This window comes from Dermacentor andersoni, chromosome 5 (assembly GCF_023375885.2).
Source record: "Dermacentor andersoni chromosome 5, qqDerAnde1_hic_scaffold, whole genome shotgun sequence".
NCBI lineage: Eukaryota > Metazoa > Arthropoda > Arachnida > Ixodida > Ixodidae > Dermacentor > Dermacentor andersoni.
The window spans coordinates 11,635,628-11,654,632 of NC_092818.1; the positions used below are offsets into that span (position 1 = coordinate 11,635,628).

The window sequence follows — 19,005 nt, forward strand, 5'->3', positions numbered from 1 at the left end:
CGTACCCCAAGGGCAGACAGTCAACGCTGCCTACTATGTCGATGTGCTCAAAAGATTGAGAAAAAGGGTCCTCCGAGCGCGAAAGGATATTGCCGACACCTGGCAGTTGCACCATGACAACGCTCCCAGCCATACTTCTCTGCGCGTACGGGAGTTCCTGGCCAAGCACAACTTGGTCACACCGTCTCAGCCCCCTATAGTCCTGACCTGGCTCCAGCAGACTTTTTTCTTTTCCAGAGAATCAAGAGCGCCCTGAAAGGAGCCCGTTTTGAGGCCACTGAAGCCATACAAACCGCAGTGACAGAGGCCCTAAAAGAGGTTCTTGTCGTCGCCTTGCAGAATGCGTACAGTGCATGGCAGAGCCGCTGGCAAAAATGTGCAGATGCCACAGGAGACTAGTTCGAAGAATTCTAAACGTTTGTAACAATATCTTGAATAAACGTTTTTCTATGGATAAAATTGCATTACTTTCCAGACACAGCCTGTATACAGTAAAAGCTAATTAATTCGAATTCCACGGGGATGCTACAAAAACTATAGTTATACAAAATTCGAACTAATGAAAGTCAGAGAAAAAAATCACTCGGTTAAAGCGCATATATTGTCCTGACGTGGCGTGAGCACGCGCACACACATGCTATGTCACGTTGGCGTGAACAACACGGTCTATAGTTCGAATCTCTGGCGCAGCCAATACAACCGGACGCGGCCAACGCGGGTCGATGTGCTCGACATCGAGATGGCTCTTGCTCCATCTGTGCATTCGTCGCGCCTACTGGCGTGGAGAAAAACAGAAGTGTCGCAGTTTCGCCTGAAAAACGAAGCATTGATTGCGATAGCAAATTAGTAGAGAGTTATACGAAGTAAAGGTAGTAGTTTTATCGGCCGTATGAACTTGTAAACATTCGCTTACTAACTAAATTAACAAGTCTGGTGTCACGCGCGCACAGGTAAACATGAACACATCTCGCTCGATGACCGCGGAGACTCGCTGAAAGACGCTGGAGTGAGGAATCGTGGCAGTAGCAGTGAGCCAATTGACCTTTGTACCAGCTATCGCTTCAATGCAAATGAAACATAGAAAGCACATCGCATATGAAGCTACCGGCCATACGCGCACTCTGCGAACATCGCAGATCGCTTTGAAGGTGAGGCCCACACGGGTGCGCAGTTTGGCCACGTCGCAGATTGCTTTCAAGATACAGTACTCACATGGCCGTGCTGTAAACAGCAGCCACCGGGGAAGAACGTCATCCCCCCCCCTTCTTCCCTCCCTCCACCTCAACCCCATGCCTCGCGTGCAACAGGAAAGGGCTCCTTGCTCGCGCACATGAGATTGAGCCGCGTGCGCCAGCTCATCCTCGCACACTTTCGCTCACGCATACAGCATACGGCACACGGCGACGATTTTATCGCCCTTGAGCTTTGGACGAAACCTCACGGGAGAGAAGCGACTGGCAACAGAGGTGTTAGTCATGCCTGGCCAGGTGCAAACACATCTCTCTCCAGTTAGGCCTAAACAAAGCAAAGCCGCGGGGCCCGTACGGCGACACCAGCGTCACCAACATGCTCCCACGCATTAGCACTCTCCCAATCCACGATGGCGCGGAGTTCGAATTATTGGTGACAGTGTGGATTTCATTGTGAATTAGCGGGATATGTTAAATATTGCTTTCAATACATTGCTGGAGGGACCACAGCAGCTACTTCGAATTATCAAAAATTTCGAATTAACAAGTTGTGAATTAATAATAATAATAATAATAATAATAATAATAATAATAATAATAATAATAATAATAATAATAATCTTTATTTCACTCGTGAAGTGAGGGAGTGCGAGAAAAAAAGCTGGCAAGTCAGCTTGACTAGTTCCCAGCTCCCTGGAGTACAAAATAGAAGAAACAGAAACACTTTTTCGCATGGCAACATAAAAACCACAAACAAATAATAAATACCAATGCAGCAATAACTTGTCAATAACAGTGAGAATAGGTAACTTTAGAAATAAAAAGCTTGTTAAGTGCGTGATAGACCAATGTTAAAGAAAAGCGTAAAAACATAAAAAACTGCAAGTAAAAAGCGCTACATAATGAAGAAAAAAAACGAAAAATAAAACGGCACACATTGGTGTAGTATGAAACAGTACATTGGTACATTGCAATGCGTATAGCGTACATGCGCAGAGATGAAAAAACAAGCTTAACGCGAGAATTAACGAGCTTTTACTGTATATTGTGTACCCGATTAAATCAAGCTGGCTAGGTGACTATGTCCCAGCCGCATTTCAAAGGGGATGAAAATAAATAATAATAATCATCTCCACTAGCAGGCTAGGTGACTGTTTATCACCGCTTTGTATCAAAGGGGATGCCAATAAATGCTCATCTTCATTAGCATCGTGGTGTGCCACTTGTCACGCAATGCGCGCCACATAGCATCATTATGCGCATACTTTATATTGGAGTTGCATATTAATGCACCAGGTGGCATGCCATGTAGCAGTTGCATAGGTCTTTGTACAAGGTAGAGAAAGAAGGTCTGAGGAAGAAAAAGAAGGTTAAGCAGATGTATATGAAAATGCTAGAATTAAGAACATGTACTACAGCATAGCTGAATAAATCAAGCAGGCTAGGTGACTGTTTGTCACCACCCCGTTTCAAAGAGAATGCCATTAAATCATCATCGTTAGCATTGTATCGTGCCATTTGTCATACGATGTGACATGCATGCCACATAGCGTCGATACATTCAAGCAATGCATTGCAGTTGCATTGTACTTCACGAGGTGTCCCAACATGCGGCAGTTTGCATATAGTTGCACACAGCAGTTGCATGTGGCATGTAGCTGCACCTGGTTAACTCACGTAGTCTAGGTGACCATTTGTCACCACTCCGTTTCGAAGGGGATGCCAATAAACCATCATCGTCATCATCATCAACAGCATCGCATCATGCCACGGGTCAAGGGATGCGACATGTGTGCCATGTAGTCTGGATGCTTGTGTGTACTCCTCGGTTCATGTTATGCCGCCTCTTTGCAAGGTATGAACCTCTGCTGTAGACGCTGAATCGTAGAGCTACAGTTGGGCTCACCAGACTGCTGTGCAGAGCTCGACGTGTTGTTGTTTAAGCCACAGCTTACTGCACGCTGGGCGGACAGTTGAGATCGTTCTTGTAAAAAACTATGCAAAGAAACTTCGCCGTGAGGACCCTGTAGTGTTTGGTTCCAAAAATGGAGCTCATATGGAGCCACTTTTCCAGCTTATGCTGCGACTGTCGTGTGCGTGCTGCACAGGCCTGCGACTTTTCGGTGAAACTGCTAACTTTAGAAAGCACTTTCCATTATACTTAAGCCATGCTCCTTATACTCTATTTACTCGCATAATGAACACACTTGCAAATGGGCGCACCCCGGAAATGTTCCCTGAAAATAATCAATTTTAGATTTCACATAACAACTGCACCAACAAGTGTTGGTCTGCCGGGTGTGGTTTCAATTTATGATGATGATGATGATGATGACGACGATGATAGCGGTCAGGTGTTTTCCAGCACTACCTAGTGCCCCCTGTAAAAAGCCGGTACTCTCCTTAATGATTTAATTGCCATCCCCATCGGTCACAATGGCCCATGCACAGTGCAATCAAACTTCTGGCATTCCCGCACAATGGGGTGCTAGGTAAGCTACACCACCTTCCTCGAGCTCAAAGCTCTCGACAGCACCTCAGAAAATGGCAACTGTGCATCTGGAAGGCACTATGGCATCAATGAGGCACACATTCACTATCGGAGATGACAACATGAGAAACTGAAGGCTGTCAACGAGACATGCCAAGCCATCTTGAGACTGAAGGACATATTTGCCGCAAATAGGACACCCACGAAAAGGAATGCACATTGATCGCAATAGTTTCATTGAAGCACATTTTTACACTGAGGATTAACCGCTAACAGCAGATTGGGGAAGCAGTTCTTGAACAAATCAAAAGCATTTGGAACAATGACTGTGTTGTAGCAACTGGAATAATATAAAAAGGCGCTTGTCCACTCCCAAAAAAGCGTGACATCTTGGCTGAGAACTTCAAGGAGAGCAGCAACTGGACAACGTGCTTCAAGTGGTGGCATGAGCTTTCTTTTTGAAGAAGGAAGACGCTGTGTCAACCGCTGCCTTCCACATACAAAGAAAAAATTTTGGACTCTCTCCAATTCATATTAAGAATCTGGCAAGATAAGAATATTGTGTTCTTGCAAATTGAGAATGCCGATCAAATGACACTGAACACTGATATGCCATGGAGCAGGACAGCTCAAAAGGGCACATGGAGCATCTAAATAAAGGCGACTGGGACTGAGAAGCAAAGGGTGACATTATGTTTGAGGTGACATCAGGCGGACGAAAGCTGCCCCTGTTTTTAATCTTCAGGCAGAAGACCCCACTCATGGCAACCTTTACAATTAAGATGGACAGGCTTGAGATCCGAAGAAGAGATTGCATGACCACGTAACTCACATGCTTGACTAAGTAACTGCACAGGGACAATGACTGGGAGTACTTCACCTTCCGAGCCTCCTTTTGCTGGACAGCTTTCATAGGCATTTTGGGCAGAGTGTCTGGGACTGGCTGAAGGAACTGTGCATGGACATTGCGGTCATTCTGAGAAGCCTTAAGGCAATGCTGCTGCCTAAAGATGTTTCCGTAACCCTTTCAGGGTCAATGATGTAAATATGCGGCATCGCAAACAAGTTCAAAATGGTTCATGCCGTATATTACGGCGCCGTCTGTACGGTTAAAACGCGTGCAATTTTCTTGATTTTTTCTTTCCTGGCATGTACTGCCACTATGTGGGAATACAGGTAATTTTTTTCTCACGCCTCACTCTCTTAGTTTTCGTTGCATGGTTTGTTTTGGAGCTAGTTTGCTCCGGCGCATCTATATACTACCGCTTGCGCATTGGCGCGGGCGGGCGGGCGGCGGTTTGGGTTTTGTTCTGCGAGCGGTTTCGGCTTCTTGCGCTTGCAAAACTGATGGTTATCTCATTATAATCGCTCAAAGCATGGCCGCCTGCTTCTAGCTCATTTAGTGCTCACAGGGATGAGCATAGGAAAGACGTCGCCGTGCAAACGTTTCCTTTTTTCTTTTTGAGATTCGCGATATCTAATTGCATATGGTTGGCAATAAGATGAAGATTAGAGGAAGTTTTTCACATGTTTTGCTTTTTTGATAGGCACACAACCACACAGTTTTCTTGAGTGCGCTCACCTATGCAGTTTGATTACGCTATGGATATAAATGTAAGAGCCGGAACATTATAGACTTGCAAAATATTCTCGTGTGCGCATATTTTAAGCCTTGAACTATAACAATGCATCAAATTTTTAATTCTTATAAGTTTATTTCCTTTTTTTATTGTTGTTATTCATGAATAAAGAGTACATATAAACCAACGCAAAATATTTTTTTCTCGCTTTACGGTCACCTAGAAAAATTACGGCAATTTTTTTTCTAAATAGGTCCCTCAGAAGAAGTGGAATCTGCAATTAAAAAAATCGACCCTGAGCGGTCGCATATGGCGAAAAAAAAGTCGACCCTGAAAGGGGTAAAGGGACCCTGAAAAGATTTAGGCGATTTTGTACAAACCTATTGAGTCTTTAGGGTAGGTTCTTCGGATCATTAGGTGACACTTTTAGGCACTCCGTGTAAAATGTGTAACCCAGTGCATGCAGCAGTTGTAGCGAGCAGTTTTGTTTGCACCTTGTACGTACATCAGCCGCTACATTCAGAACCGCAGGGTCACCATCCATGACCGTGTTGATAGAGACCATGGTTTTGTCTGTAGCGGTTGCAGCGAAAACAGTAGTTTTGTTTTCACTCGGTGCGCACGTCGGCTGCCTGCCTTAAAAGCTTTGTGGCCACCATCAGAGTCCTTCAATGCTTTTCTGGTCACAAAATTGTGCCGTAACACTATGGAAGAGCTTGCGTAGCTGCTGCACGGTGGTGATGGGAGCACGGTGGGGCCTAGACAAAAGCTGCGTGCTGTATCAGGAGAGATGGGTGCTCAAGGAATCTGGCGGCATCAGCAGTCAGTTGTCCTCATTTCATATAACTTGTAGATTTGACGGCTTTGAGCATTGCGTACGAGAACAAAGGTATGGCTCACGTGAGCAACGATGCTTAAAACTTGCTGTGTACCAGGTTGTCGCTTTGGCTACAGAGGTATGAGCAAAAAGAGTGCGTTGTTTTGTCTACCTAGTTATGCTCATAAGCGGGAGAAGTGGAAATGTGCAATACCACAACAGGAAGCTGCCAGCTTTACCTTTTACTCTCGACACATCCGAGCGTGCAAAAGAACATTTTGACGCAATGGGCTTTGTTCGAAGCGACGAGTTTGTAATGAAAGGAGAGGCTGTGTCCTTGCAATGCAAGAAGGCTAAGCTGTAGCCCGTAGCTGTAGGTTCTTCAAAGGGCTGCCAGTGTACTTGAGCAAGCCGAAGCTGCGATCCCGGTCAGCAAGGATTAAGCCAGCAGCAAAAAGTTGTCGTTTATAATCACCTGGCGCTGCAGGAGAAGAAATTCCACCCTGTTCAAGCACGGAAATATCCGATGCGACTGTGGCTGGCAATAAAGGCAAGCCAAACAGCTTTGCATGACCATGCTGCTCATTTTGCCCATCTGTTTGCTACTCCCAAATGCCTACGGTGTTAATTAAACTGAGTTTTGCATCGTTCCGTAGATGCGAAAGTGGGCATCTAAGTGTGCGAGGACATAGCCTGCCAAACAGAAGTCGTTTGTTCCTTTTCGGAGTTGCAGGCAGTGAAGGGCCAGCTCCAGAGCACAATGCAGCAACTCTGCCAGTACCAGATGAAGCTCGCGAAGATGACCGTGTTAGTAAGCAAACAAAAAAGATAGGATCAGAACATTTGGAAGTTGTCTGCTCGCAAAAAGCTGATATTGAATCAGTGCCTGATGAAAGCAAACATGAAGTCTCCAAAAGCTGTCAGTTAAGCTACTGAGATGCGTGCAAATGCTGTATTACTCATAATGACCTCCTCTTGTGATCTGTGTCGTTCAATGCTTTTGATGGACTTGGATGTGGCCAAAGCTCCTGGGGAAAAAAAAAAAAAAGACTAGTCTAGTGCATCGGCCTAGTGAGCTTGGGATACTACAGCTTAGACCACTTATAATGTAACCATTTATAACGCAGAACTGGCTACAATGTGGCCTTTTCTTACTCCCATTTGCCCTGACATATAACTCCATGTATATACGTACCACTTACAGTGCAGCCGCACGAGATGAAATACCAGTTATAAGGCAGCTTCCGCGGGAAAATCTTGCTCACAAGCGCAGTAGTGAGCATGCTTCTCAACTAGGTGCGCTTGCCGATGGGAGAGGAGAGGAAAGAGGGTGATGTGAAGGAGGAGCGAGCTAACTAATTTAAAAAAAAATGGCAGGAGCACAATCTAGGCATGCAATCTCTATGTAATTGTCAACGGATACGAATATATCAAGGAAAAACTTTCCATGATGGCATGCCGCCCCACACGCCGCCAGACACTCTCACCGGCTAGGCCTAACCACCACGCCTCGTCGGCGACCACAGTTGTGCTTTGGTGCCAAGTCAACAAAACACATTGCAGTGACTGTATGGCACGTTGAAAGGGGAGAAACAACCTTGATAATGAAAATGAGGGCACAGGCGACACTCGAATGGCGGCAACTTGGTCCGCAGTTGCCATGTTTTTGACAAGGTGCATACGCCAATCAGACCAAGAAATCGGACGAGACAGTGTAGTGTGTTTAAAATGTTGGTTGCAATTTTTTTTTTAATTATCATTACTTTGGCTGCTTGATGCGATGATTGCGGGTACCTGGACATTAACCTTTCAACGTTCTTAAATTTAAACGGATGAGAAACTACCGGTCACATGCTTCGATTATCACATACGTGCGGCTCTACATGTTTAGCACACGTGCAGCCTTCAAACAGTGTTGTTTGGGTTATGGCGCAGTACTGCTTATAGCGCAGATATTCGTGATTCCAGAGACTTATGCTATAAGTGGTCTATGCTGTATCTGGAATGGGCATATTCGTCTACTTGCAATACTTTGCTGTCTCAACCCTCCAAGGAATGTGCATGCTTATTTAAAGCAAAGAGTTGTAATTAGGAGTCATTTGCATGTCATCATGCACAAGTTTATATGAATTGTGGTAATTGCTTTGCATTCATTCAGGCATTGCATTTTCTTTTTGCATTGAATTTGCATGCGTGCAAGCATTCTGATAAACGTAAAAGAAACCAGTAAGTCTTCATGGTGTAGGATGCTTAGTAGTAGTATTCGACTGTACGAGAGACAAAACCTTTAGTTGTTGCTTGTGATGTTAGCACTGCATCGAATGTAACTCTTTGATTGTTGGTGGCCCCTGGTAAGTGCCTGCAGCTCGCCACGGCAGGTGGTCCGTCATGTTGTAATCGGTCACCTCAGAGTACATCTGCTCTGTGCACGCGCATCTATAATGATGGGGAGTGGAAAACTAATGAACAGTACTTGCACGGCGGCATTTTTTGAGCCCACAGTAGACAGCAATCCTTTTTGTTGTTTATTTTATGCTTATATTTTTAAAGCTCAGCATGTGTATGCATGAGTGATGCAGCATGTTGCTACACATCCACACATACATTTATTTGGTGGCCAAGCTAGCCATTGGACGTGAATTGCATCGCACTTGCACATTTATCAGCATGCCTATGAATGCAAAACGCATGCTCTACTTCTTCCCTAGGTACAAAAAGGAGTGGCTATACAATTGCTTACTTCTTAAGGTAGACAGCTGTTTACACTTTCCTACAAGAAAATGGCTTCCTTCCCCTTCCCAACCCTTGCACTCTGTGTGGCTGGCTACCTGAGAAGCTTCAAGGTCGATTTATGCTTTGATGCAAGCTCATTTGCTGTCTTGCAAGAAAAACTGCAAGGAGTTCCTGAAACAGAATGTCAAGGTTAGACACCATTGGAAATTAACTTACAATTGTTCTGGTCTCGAATAAGCAGCGTAACTAAACAAAACATTTTTGCAGGTGTACTCATGTTTGATGAAATGAGTGGGAGAGAAAGTGTTCACGTGAGAAAATCCGACATGTCCCTGTAGGGGAAGGTGGATTTTTCTGAGCACATGAGACACATGAGACCAGCGAACCATGAAAAGGATGGCAACGACAAGCTCATGTTTTTGTTCCGGCCCTTTCTTGGTGGCCGGTTAAAGACATTGGGCAGTTTCTGTGAGTCAGATGCTGCACTGGGCTCAATAGTAGCAAAAGTGCTGCTTCAGTGCATTGTGCACCTCACAAACGCTCATGTTGTGGTGGATGCCGTCACATGTGACAATTCCACATCAAATCAATCAGCTCTGAGGTCCGTGAGCAGATATATAAGTATTATGCCTGCAGCTTTCAGTTGTATAGTGAAACAATTGAGCTAACAAGCATAATTTCTCTTCAGGTATCAGCGGCAACACAAACAACACCAAGAACATGTGCCAACACCCGTGAGATCCGTCAAGATTTGCTTACGTGGTGATAGGCCCTCCGGATATATTCAAGCGCATTCGGAACAATCTGCAGAAGACTGGCGAGTTCCTGGTAAGCAATCAAGTGCTCACATCTGCACTGCTTGTGCTGTAGATCAATTATTTTTTTGAGCAAAACATCTTTTTGTTTTTGTTACAGCTGCCCCAAAGCCAAGAGGCTTTTCCCTGCCACTATTCTGCCCTACTATAGTATGAAGAGGAGCAGGCTGGGCTTTGCGCTGTGTACGAGCTGACTAAAGTGCACGTTGACCCTAACGCATTTCAAAATATGAGTGTGTGCCTTACTGTCCAGGCAAATTATCTCGGCTAATGTTTATGTTGTAAACAAAATATGTTCCCACAACCTCTGTAAGTTTGTGTCACAGAATCCAGGGAAGCATGGTGGCTTAAAAATTATTCTGTGCATTTTCCAGTTGTTTAGTGAAAGCATTGCTGCAGCCATGGAGTTCACAGCAAACATGTGGCATGTAAGAAGTCACATCACTCAAATGTGACGTCAGACTTCACAAGTCGCATGAACAAGCTGTTTGACAGCCTTAATTGTAGCATGCCAGGGCATGTAAAATACGATGAGGGCAAACACATTGCTGTAAGTAACTGATACATATTATTACTGTATTAATAGCAGTCCTTTTGATTATGCTGAAAATATTATTGAATTTCAGATATTGAAGGAGAATATAGCTTGGCTGGACGATTGGCAGAAGTACATCAAGTCACTGCCTGTGCAGAGGCAGGTGTGTTTTCTGACCAAGCCAATGCGTGCATCGCTTAGAGTAACGCTGCACATTACAGTAGCACTAGTCGAGAGCCTCCTGTGCTCTGGTTTCCACTATGTGCTCGTAGGAAACTTCGTACAAGATTTCTTGGAGGTAACTGTATTTACATTTCAAGTTTCAAGTTTCAGGTTTATTATAAATTGGTTTTTCTTCCATTGCTTCTTTGGGATAGTGAGGCACTTTGCTGACAAAGGAGAGCAGCTTACCATGCAACATTTCTTATTCATCTACTGTGTTCTATATGTAAACAACTTTGAGCCCAAACGTGGTTCTGTTGATGGTGATGGGCCACAGCTTCTCCTCAAGCTTCAGAGCCTCTTTGAAAAGGAAGTCTTCTAACAGACAGGTAGAACACCAGAGAACAAGAAGGTGGCCAACACTTGTCAGTTTATGTGCTCTCATTTGTCCAGTATTTTGCTTGCAATATATCAGTCATAAACAACCAATTAGCTCAGACCTTTCACGTGTTAACCACTTGTGTGTGTGTATTACTCACATTCACTCAGTGTTAACCACTTACGCCCTCATGCTCTCATAAACAATACTGAAGCATGACAACGTGCAATGTGCGTTTAATGTTGATGCCCTGGCAGTCCTTTTCGACATTTTATTGGAGCCACCAGACAGCGTTAAGGGTGCCTTTGTTTCAAGCCAAGTGCTGTCTCCCAAAAGATACATAATGGACTACCTCGCAGGATATGTGACCAAAAAGTTCCTGACCATGAGCTGCCTTAGATGTGTGGAAACTCTGAAACACTTGTCTTGGCAAACAAGCCACCTAATACTAGCCATGTCGAGAGGTTTCCTGCAGGTGCCGTCATGCCAACTGCATCTCCTGCAGATTGTGGATGTTGATCAAGTTACTGTTAATAGAGTGGCTTGTGCAGACATCTACACAGAAATTGTGGAGAGAGTTCTGCTGGACAACCAGACATCAGCAGCTGCTGTAGCCTGTGGCTCCCAGTATGTAGGCACCACAGCTGAAGTTGTGCATTTTTTTCACAAGTGCCGTCTGCACTTATTTACTAGGGAAAAGAACAAACTTGCACAGGTAAGTAAGCGTGCAACATTCCCAGCCAATGGGGGAAAGAAAGTGATTTGCTTCCTCAACAGCTTCAGCCATGCAAACAAGCAGCATTTCTTTTTCACTGATTTTTTTCTCTATGCACTAGATAATTGCTCGCTGTTGTAAAAAAAAGCATTCTTTACTATATTCATTCACTAATATGTCAACCATGCTCATAGTTGTATTTTTAAATTGTACTACATTAGGGCTTGCATTGTTTTTAACAGTAGTCTACTCGTTTCATGAGCTGGCTTTGTATACACTAACTTACGTGAGTGAATTGTCTTTCGTAGCTTGCTCTTTTTTTAGGTGCTTTTCATCATATTATGTATTTTGCAATCTTGCCTTGTTTACTGTAAATTGGTTGCGCAACAATGTCATGTTTGTGAAGGTACGTATTGAAATATGCCATTATACTGAAGTTTGTTGACGTGATGGGCGTTAATGTCTCCTCAGCTTTTGGGGTATTTTGCCACATGTTACGTGGTTCACATTCTGAATAAATTGGCAGTGAAGCAGTTCCAAGCTTGGGAACAGGTGTGCTTATTTTTGTTTAGATTAGTGACATCAGAGTCCCTCAAAAGCATTGAAGGACTCTGCTGACATGAAACATGGCTTCGTTTCATTTAATCAAGTCTCCCCGGTGCAGTCTTCATTACGCAGTTCATTGCATCATGCTGTGCAAGCATAGTCCGTTGTAGCAAAACATGCTGTCAATATAAAGCACATCAAATTGGAGTGCAGGTGGTGGCGAGACTCGTCCCAGAAGGTCAGACATTTGTGAATGCGAAAATGGGAGTTCCACAGGTGCCCTTGCACAGCTGCGAGATGTAAAGTGAAACGCACTTTTACTCTTGCAATGCCTACGTAACATGAACTTGCCGAAGTTACACGTTGGAATTGAACAGAAGGTAGTTGCAAACTCAGAGTTACGGCTAGGTTAGATCCTAGAGATCATCGTGTATTCACGCGACACAGGAAAGTTACCTTAGGAAAGCTTAGTTGTTCCCCCTTTTAAATGCTGCTGAAGCTCTGTGTGATAGGCTGCAGTAGAGTGAAGTTAGCTTTTATAAACTGTAAACATGGGAAATCTAGAGCTTTTCTATTTTTTAATGCAGCAGTGGCAGACTCCCGTGGCATGGACGGTCTGGTTGCAAATAGCTAGCGCAATTGACGCTGCCTGCCTCGAGTCTCGCTGCGAGGCTTAAATTTGCGAGTTGGTGAGTTTCTTAGGCTTGCACAGGGTCATGAGCCCAAAAAAACAATCTATGCTTAGATAAATAATCTTTTGCTCCCCTGCCTGAGATAAGGAACTGCACTGCAACACGCACATAGCAACACGCGTAGCTTTGGTATCTTGCAAAGGTACGCGAAAGTCACTTTTTCACACGTGGATGCAAGAACCACATTGTATGTCAGGTGAATTATGAGTGATAGTAGAATATCAGAAGTTCGATGCAAGACAAAAATTTGCCTCAAACTGGTACAGTCGAACCCAGCTATATCGAACTCGCAAAAAAACACCTATCAGCTCAATACAGAGCATAATTCGATATAAGCCTGCTGAATAATTGGATGTCATAAAAGCACATACCATTTATAAAATCACTTTATTGATGAAACTAGCTTAGTTTCGCATGAAATAGTCCTGCATTTCTTTCTGCTAGGGCAATTTCGCTGGCTGCGACACACGCACTTCTCCACATTGTCTAAGGAGTCGGGAGCAGCTGAGGCTGCAACCTTCCGCATTCGTGCAGAAGCACCGGACTAGTGCGAACGCACCAATCACTTCGGAGGATGTAGGCAAAGGACCGTCGTTGCTTTCCTCGTTGTGCCCACTTTCACTTGAGCCCGGCACGATGTCGGCAATGTAGTCTTCGTTTTCGGGCTCTCCCGTGGTCGCGACATCATCATTTGCATTCACAAACTCGTCCACTGTTGACTCGTCAACAGCTTCCGGAAATTCTGACAGCTCGCTCCAAGTTTTGGCAACACCGGCAACGGCTGCATCGCATTCATCAGAATTTACAGTCATCACCGAGCATGCGGAAGCCGGCATGGCTGAAGCAATTTCAGATGAATCACTCGTACATGGCCGTGCGTACACGTCGGGCGCCATGGGCACCGGGGTGAGAGTTTGCCGCTTTAGCCTTAATTTCCCCCTTATTCTTCAAGATCGTCCTGAGAGTGTTCCTCGGAATCATTCATGCTGCGGGGACACATCCGACTTCTCACCGTGTTCGCCCCGCTTTATGATTTCGAGCTTCACGACAAAAGGCAAATTCTGCCGCTTCATCATGGCAACACTGCGGGAGAAGGCCCACAAGTCACACACACAATGGACCAGAAAAGCACCCAGACAACTCGCAGTTTCGCCATTTTGCACAACGAGGGCACAAGAGCCTCTGATTGGCTGTCTGAGCAAGAGCTGCGGGCGGGCAAGGATAATTTTTTGCAGCGGGGTGTCGACGGCTCGTACGAAGCAGCGCGGTCACAGTAGGGAGAGCGGTTAGATGGAGTTGCGCCGTCGGGTTTCCCCTCAACCGCGAGGGAAAGCCAACTTCTGGGGGCACTTTTCCGCAGCTCGACGTTCGATATATCGGGAGTCGCTGCTATTTTTGTTCGATGTAAATGTAATTTTTGCTATATATACTCATTGTAACTATACCGTGTCCAGAAATTGTTCGATATATAGAATAATTCTATGTAAACGGGTTCGATATAGTCGGGTTTGACTGTATAAGCAGTTTCAGCAGAGTGCACTGCGTGCGGACATGGAATGCCTCCATGTTGACAGCGGCAACCCTAGCAGATGCTTCTCTACCTGTATGAAACTGCAGGTGGAGTTTCATGACTAAAGAAAAGAAGCATTGAAGGACTCTGGCGCCATACATGGGTGCGTCGATAGCGATCCCGGATTTGTGCACAGCAGTGGCAACAAGCAGTAGTGTAGTTTTCTCCCAGTGCGCGCATTTTCCGCTTGCCTTCAGAAATGCGTGGTCGCCATCTATGACTGCATCAATAGCGACCACGGTTTTGTCCACAGCGTTGACGATCACGACTGAACAATCTATTGACAAACAGCTGAACAACGAAAATATAATCAGGATGTGTGCGTGCAAGTGAAAAGCATGTCTGGGATGGAACATGCACGGCGGCTGCACTGTGGAGGAAGTCATGAAGCCTTTGCCACTGTGAGCACTAATCAGTCACGACACAATGAGAATTGCAGCTTTTACACTGCACACTGCTTTTGTGCAAAACAGAAACTGGAATTGCTATTCATTCAGTAAAGGAAATCAAGCTGACAAAGTAGGCATTTGTTTGTTTTCTTGATACCCTCGATAACTTGGCATTCACTAAATTCTGACATTTTTTTCGGTCCCGTGAAATTCGAATTAACGAAGTTTTCCTTAGCGGTAGAAAGCACAGATTGTATAATCTACAGGGATGCCCTTAAGCTGCCATTCTTGTCTTGGCAATCATATCTGATTAAATCGATTTTATTGCAATAGCAATTATACAGACACTCCAGGCGCACTTTTGCCATTGTCGTCGCCGTGATGTTCCCTGTAAAGTCCAAGGCTGATAACACCATCACCACACACCGTATGCTGTATGTGCGAGTGAAAGTGCGTGAGGCGAGCTCACAATCGCAGCCCAATCTAACGTGTACAAGGAGTAAAGCAGGGAGAAAGCGCGCCACCCTCCATCATGCACAAGACATTGGGGGATGAGGAGGAAAGGGGGTGGTGGTGTTGTACTCTGGCAGCAACTGTGTATTGCGTGGCCGTGTGCACTTGGTGCAGGCCGTATTTTGAAAGCGATCTGCATAGGGGCATAGTTTAAGTGCGCCGGTGGCTCATTGTGTGTGCAATGTTGTCACCACTCAGCTTGCGTTGAAGCAATAGACAGCACGAAGGCCACTTCGCTGACTGCTGTTACTGCACTTCCTCATGCCAGCGTTTTGACAGCGAGTGTCAGTGGTCATTGAGTGTGATGTGTTCAAATTTGCCTGCATGCTCTGGCACCGTGCTTGTTAATTTAGTTAAAAAGTTAATGTTTACAAGTTTATATGGACGATAAAACCACTATCCTTACTTTGTATAGCTGTCTACTAATTTGCTATCGCAATCGATGCTTCATTTTTCAGCTGAAACTGCGACATGTTTATAAATCTGGAGAACTTCTTTTCACGATTGCGACCCCTGTGACAATATGGCCCAAATAAATGTACTTCTGCAGTGCCTGAAGCAGCTATTGATCCCACATTTTTGTTACCTGGCCAGACTAGCAAACATCAATCCAGTCTTTTGCATATAATCCATAACCTTCAGCGATGCTACAAGCCCAACCCATTTCGGAACAGCTTTTGGAGCAGCTAAAAATGCATTCTGGAGCAGCAAAATGGACTTTCAGAGCAGATTTATGAATGCAAGTGCAAGCTATATTGTATGAAGCTTTTATACAGTGGGCAATGCATGCAAAAGCAGTAAGTGGTCACTGGTTCTTAAATCCAAACACTAAACTCAGTTTCTTCTCGTTCATTACATAACGAGGGTCTCGAATCCAGCAACACTGATGCCTTCAGGCAGCATATGTGGTTTTACTCACTTTTTGCCTTCACCCAAAAAGATCAAGTACTAGTGATGGCTGCGGCAGCAGAAAGGGTGTTCCACCTTTGCTGCCAAGGTTTGTGAGTGGTGGCGCTGGCTAACACTCCCAGGGTTAGTTCTAGCAGTAACACATAAATACCCCAGAAAGTGGATGGGCAAACGGTGCCGCGGTAGCTCAATTGGTGGAGCATGGCACGCGTAATGCGAAGACGTGGGATCGTTCCCCACCTGTGGCAAGTTGTTTTTTCATCCACTTTCATTTCCATTAAGTTATAATTTATTTAATTCAATTAGTAACTACAAGTAATTTCCCCTGTGTTGTCTTTGTTTGTTAGCTTGTTGTGACATAATTAATAAAAATCAGGCCTTTCGGTTAACCCCCTTTCTTTTCGTTCATTACATAACGAGGGTCTCGAATGTGGCAACATTGATGCCTTCAGTCAGCATATGTGGGTTTATTGACCAGTTGCCTTCACCCAAAAAGATCATCTACTCGTGACGCCTGTTTGTGAGTGGTGGCGCTGGCTAAAACTTCCAGGGTTAGTTCTAGTAGTAACACGTAAATACTAAAAGTAAATGGGCAAACGGCGCTGCGGGAGCTCAATTGGTAGAGATTGCACGCATAATGCGAAGACGTAGGATCGTTCCCCACCAGCGGCAAATTGTTTTTGCACCCACTTTCATTTCCATTAATTTATCATTTCGTTAATTCGGTTACTAGTACGTACAAATAATTTCCCCTGTGTTGTCATTGGCGTCTTCGTTTTTTGCCTTCTTATGATCAGTATGATCCCTTGACTTAGCCCGCCATGGAGCTAATGCAGGCACTAGTCCACGCCATTCCACTTAGGTGGTGGGCGTGCTGGAACCCACCACCTAAACATGGCACTTGAGGGCATAGTCGCGTTTTTTGAAAGCGCAAGCAACCCCTTTGGCACAGAGTGGATGCATATTTCCCATATTTTGCTGAAATGTAGAAGAATATAGCAGTTAGCCTCTCGGCGCAGTTCGGCGCAATTGGCACAGCGGTAGCATCACTGATAACTTTAGACCTTGCTGATTAATATCCTCAATCTTTCCTAGTTCTCTCATGAAGAGTCATGGAGGCTGTGGAGCCCCTGTAGATAGAGCTCAAGCACTCACGAGTAATTTCAGTGAATCGGGCATATCCTGCCGAAGTTAAATTAATGGAGGTCAACTGCAACCTGAATGACAATTTTCCCTGAAAGCTTCCGAGCAGGATATGCACGAGCTGTAACCCGTGTGCGCTTCTCTAGCAATAAGCACAGCAGTCAGCCATGGTTGCCAGGATTGTGCTTACCATTGTCTCGAAGAATGGTGGGCACTTAATGTATGTGGAATTGCAGTCCCAGGGGTAGAGGAGGGACTTGGGTGCATCCAAGGTCTGCCAGTGTTTGCTGCCAGTCTGTAACACAGGGAGTTCGAAAGGGCGATGGAAAAGGCTAAAGTTGGTGGCTGTTCACACTTTCTTATGGCACTATGTAATACGAGAAGATGGGGACAGGGAAAAAATGGACAAACAAGTGGTGAGCAACCTCACAATTGGGTAAATAGTGTGAAGTCACATATATACACATAAAAGGTGAGGATCCGCTTGAAATAGAAGTGTAAAAAAAAGAAGAAAGCAAATGCACAAATCGTCTGTGCGTTCTTTTCTGTCCAAGTCTTTTCGTAGTACATAGCACATGAAGAAAGTATGAGCAGCTCCACACCACCAGCACAAACACAAATGATCAATCTTTAGTGAAGATGCTCCATGATATCAGGATGTCTTGATGTGTACGTGTGAGAATTGCTCAGAGCATTCTCATATCTGCAACAATGCCTGTGTTCGTATCAGTGAAACCACGATTAATTTGCAGTGAGAAATGTTGGATTTTTAGACAGCTGATTTAAACAACTTGTGGGAATATGATTATCAGTAGAATCCCCTCTAATACGTTTTACATGGGACTGTTAGAAAAAAAGTAATACCTGGGAAACATATCTGAACATGTTCTTAAGATCATGTAAATGTGCTGTAAATTGCAAAATGACTTGGGTGAGCTCAGCAGCGAAGGCCGTTCCTCTGTTGGTGATGAGTACTTCCGGGGCATCATGTCACAGCAAAATGTCGACGAAGAATTTAGCAACTTTGGTCGCACTATATATACCTTTAGGCAGAGCTTTCGTTTCGGCATAGTGGATAACATATAGTCAGTAGACACGACACTCGATTTATTGCCAGATGTTGACATCGAAAAGAGCCCCAACAAATCCATCCTGATCTGCTGAAACGGTTGCAAGCAGGCTCGACCGGCTGTAGTAATCTCGCCGGCCTTGCCGGTGGTGTCTTGCATGGCTGGCCGTCTCGACATGTCTTGACGTAACGGGCGACCTCGGCGGCCAGGCGCAGCCAATAGTAGTTCTCTTGTATTCTTGCAATCATACGGGAAAACCCAAAATGCACGGCTGTCTTATCATCGTGCAGGGCGTGCAGGACTTCTGACTGGAGTGCTGTGGGCACAACGAGAAGCGCTAGCACAAAGTTCTTTTTTCACCAGGACGTCGTTTTGTAAGAAAAACGAAGATAATCTGCACCTAAATACCCTCAACACAAAGTCAGTCTTCACTTGCAAGTACTCAGCAGGGCTTCTGAGCTCAGGGTCCACTTGTACTGCTTGTCAAAGTCGTCTGCACTTTATTTACCTAAAGAAGTAGTCCTCGTCTTGGTCATCTCGGAGCAGCAGGTCCATGGGAATGCGAGACAGGCAGTCAGCATCACAGTGTTTTCGTCCAGACTAGTATGATTACAGTGATGTCATATTCTTCCAGTCTGAGGCTCCCCTGTGCCAAGAATCCTCAAGGGTCCTTTAAATTTGCTAGCCAACACATGTGATGGCCGCTGATGACTTTGAATGGCCTGCCATGTAGGTAAGGGTAAGGCACCAGGGCCA

At 44.9% G+C, this 19,005-nt stretch overlaps 1 protein-coding gene across 2 annotated transcripts in view; it reads right to left on the reverse strand.

Moving 5' to 3' along the window:
- LOC126530117 (cytoplasmic aconitate hydratase) overlaps positions 1-19,005 on the reverse strand; it is a 269,805-nt gene that overhangs the window by 60,122 nt on the left and 190,678 nt on the right. For both annotated transcript variants that reach the window (XM_050177555.3, XM_050177556.3), the window contains one exon: positions 17,370-17,474. In XM_050177555.3, the coding sequence (XP_050033512.1) occupies positions 17,370-17,474 (105 nt within the window). The remainder of the gene's footprint in view (positions 1-17,369; positions 17,475-19,005) is intronic.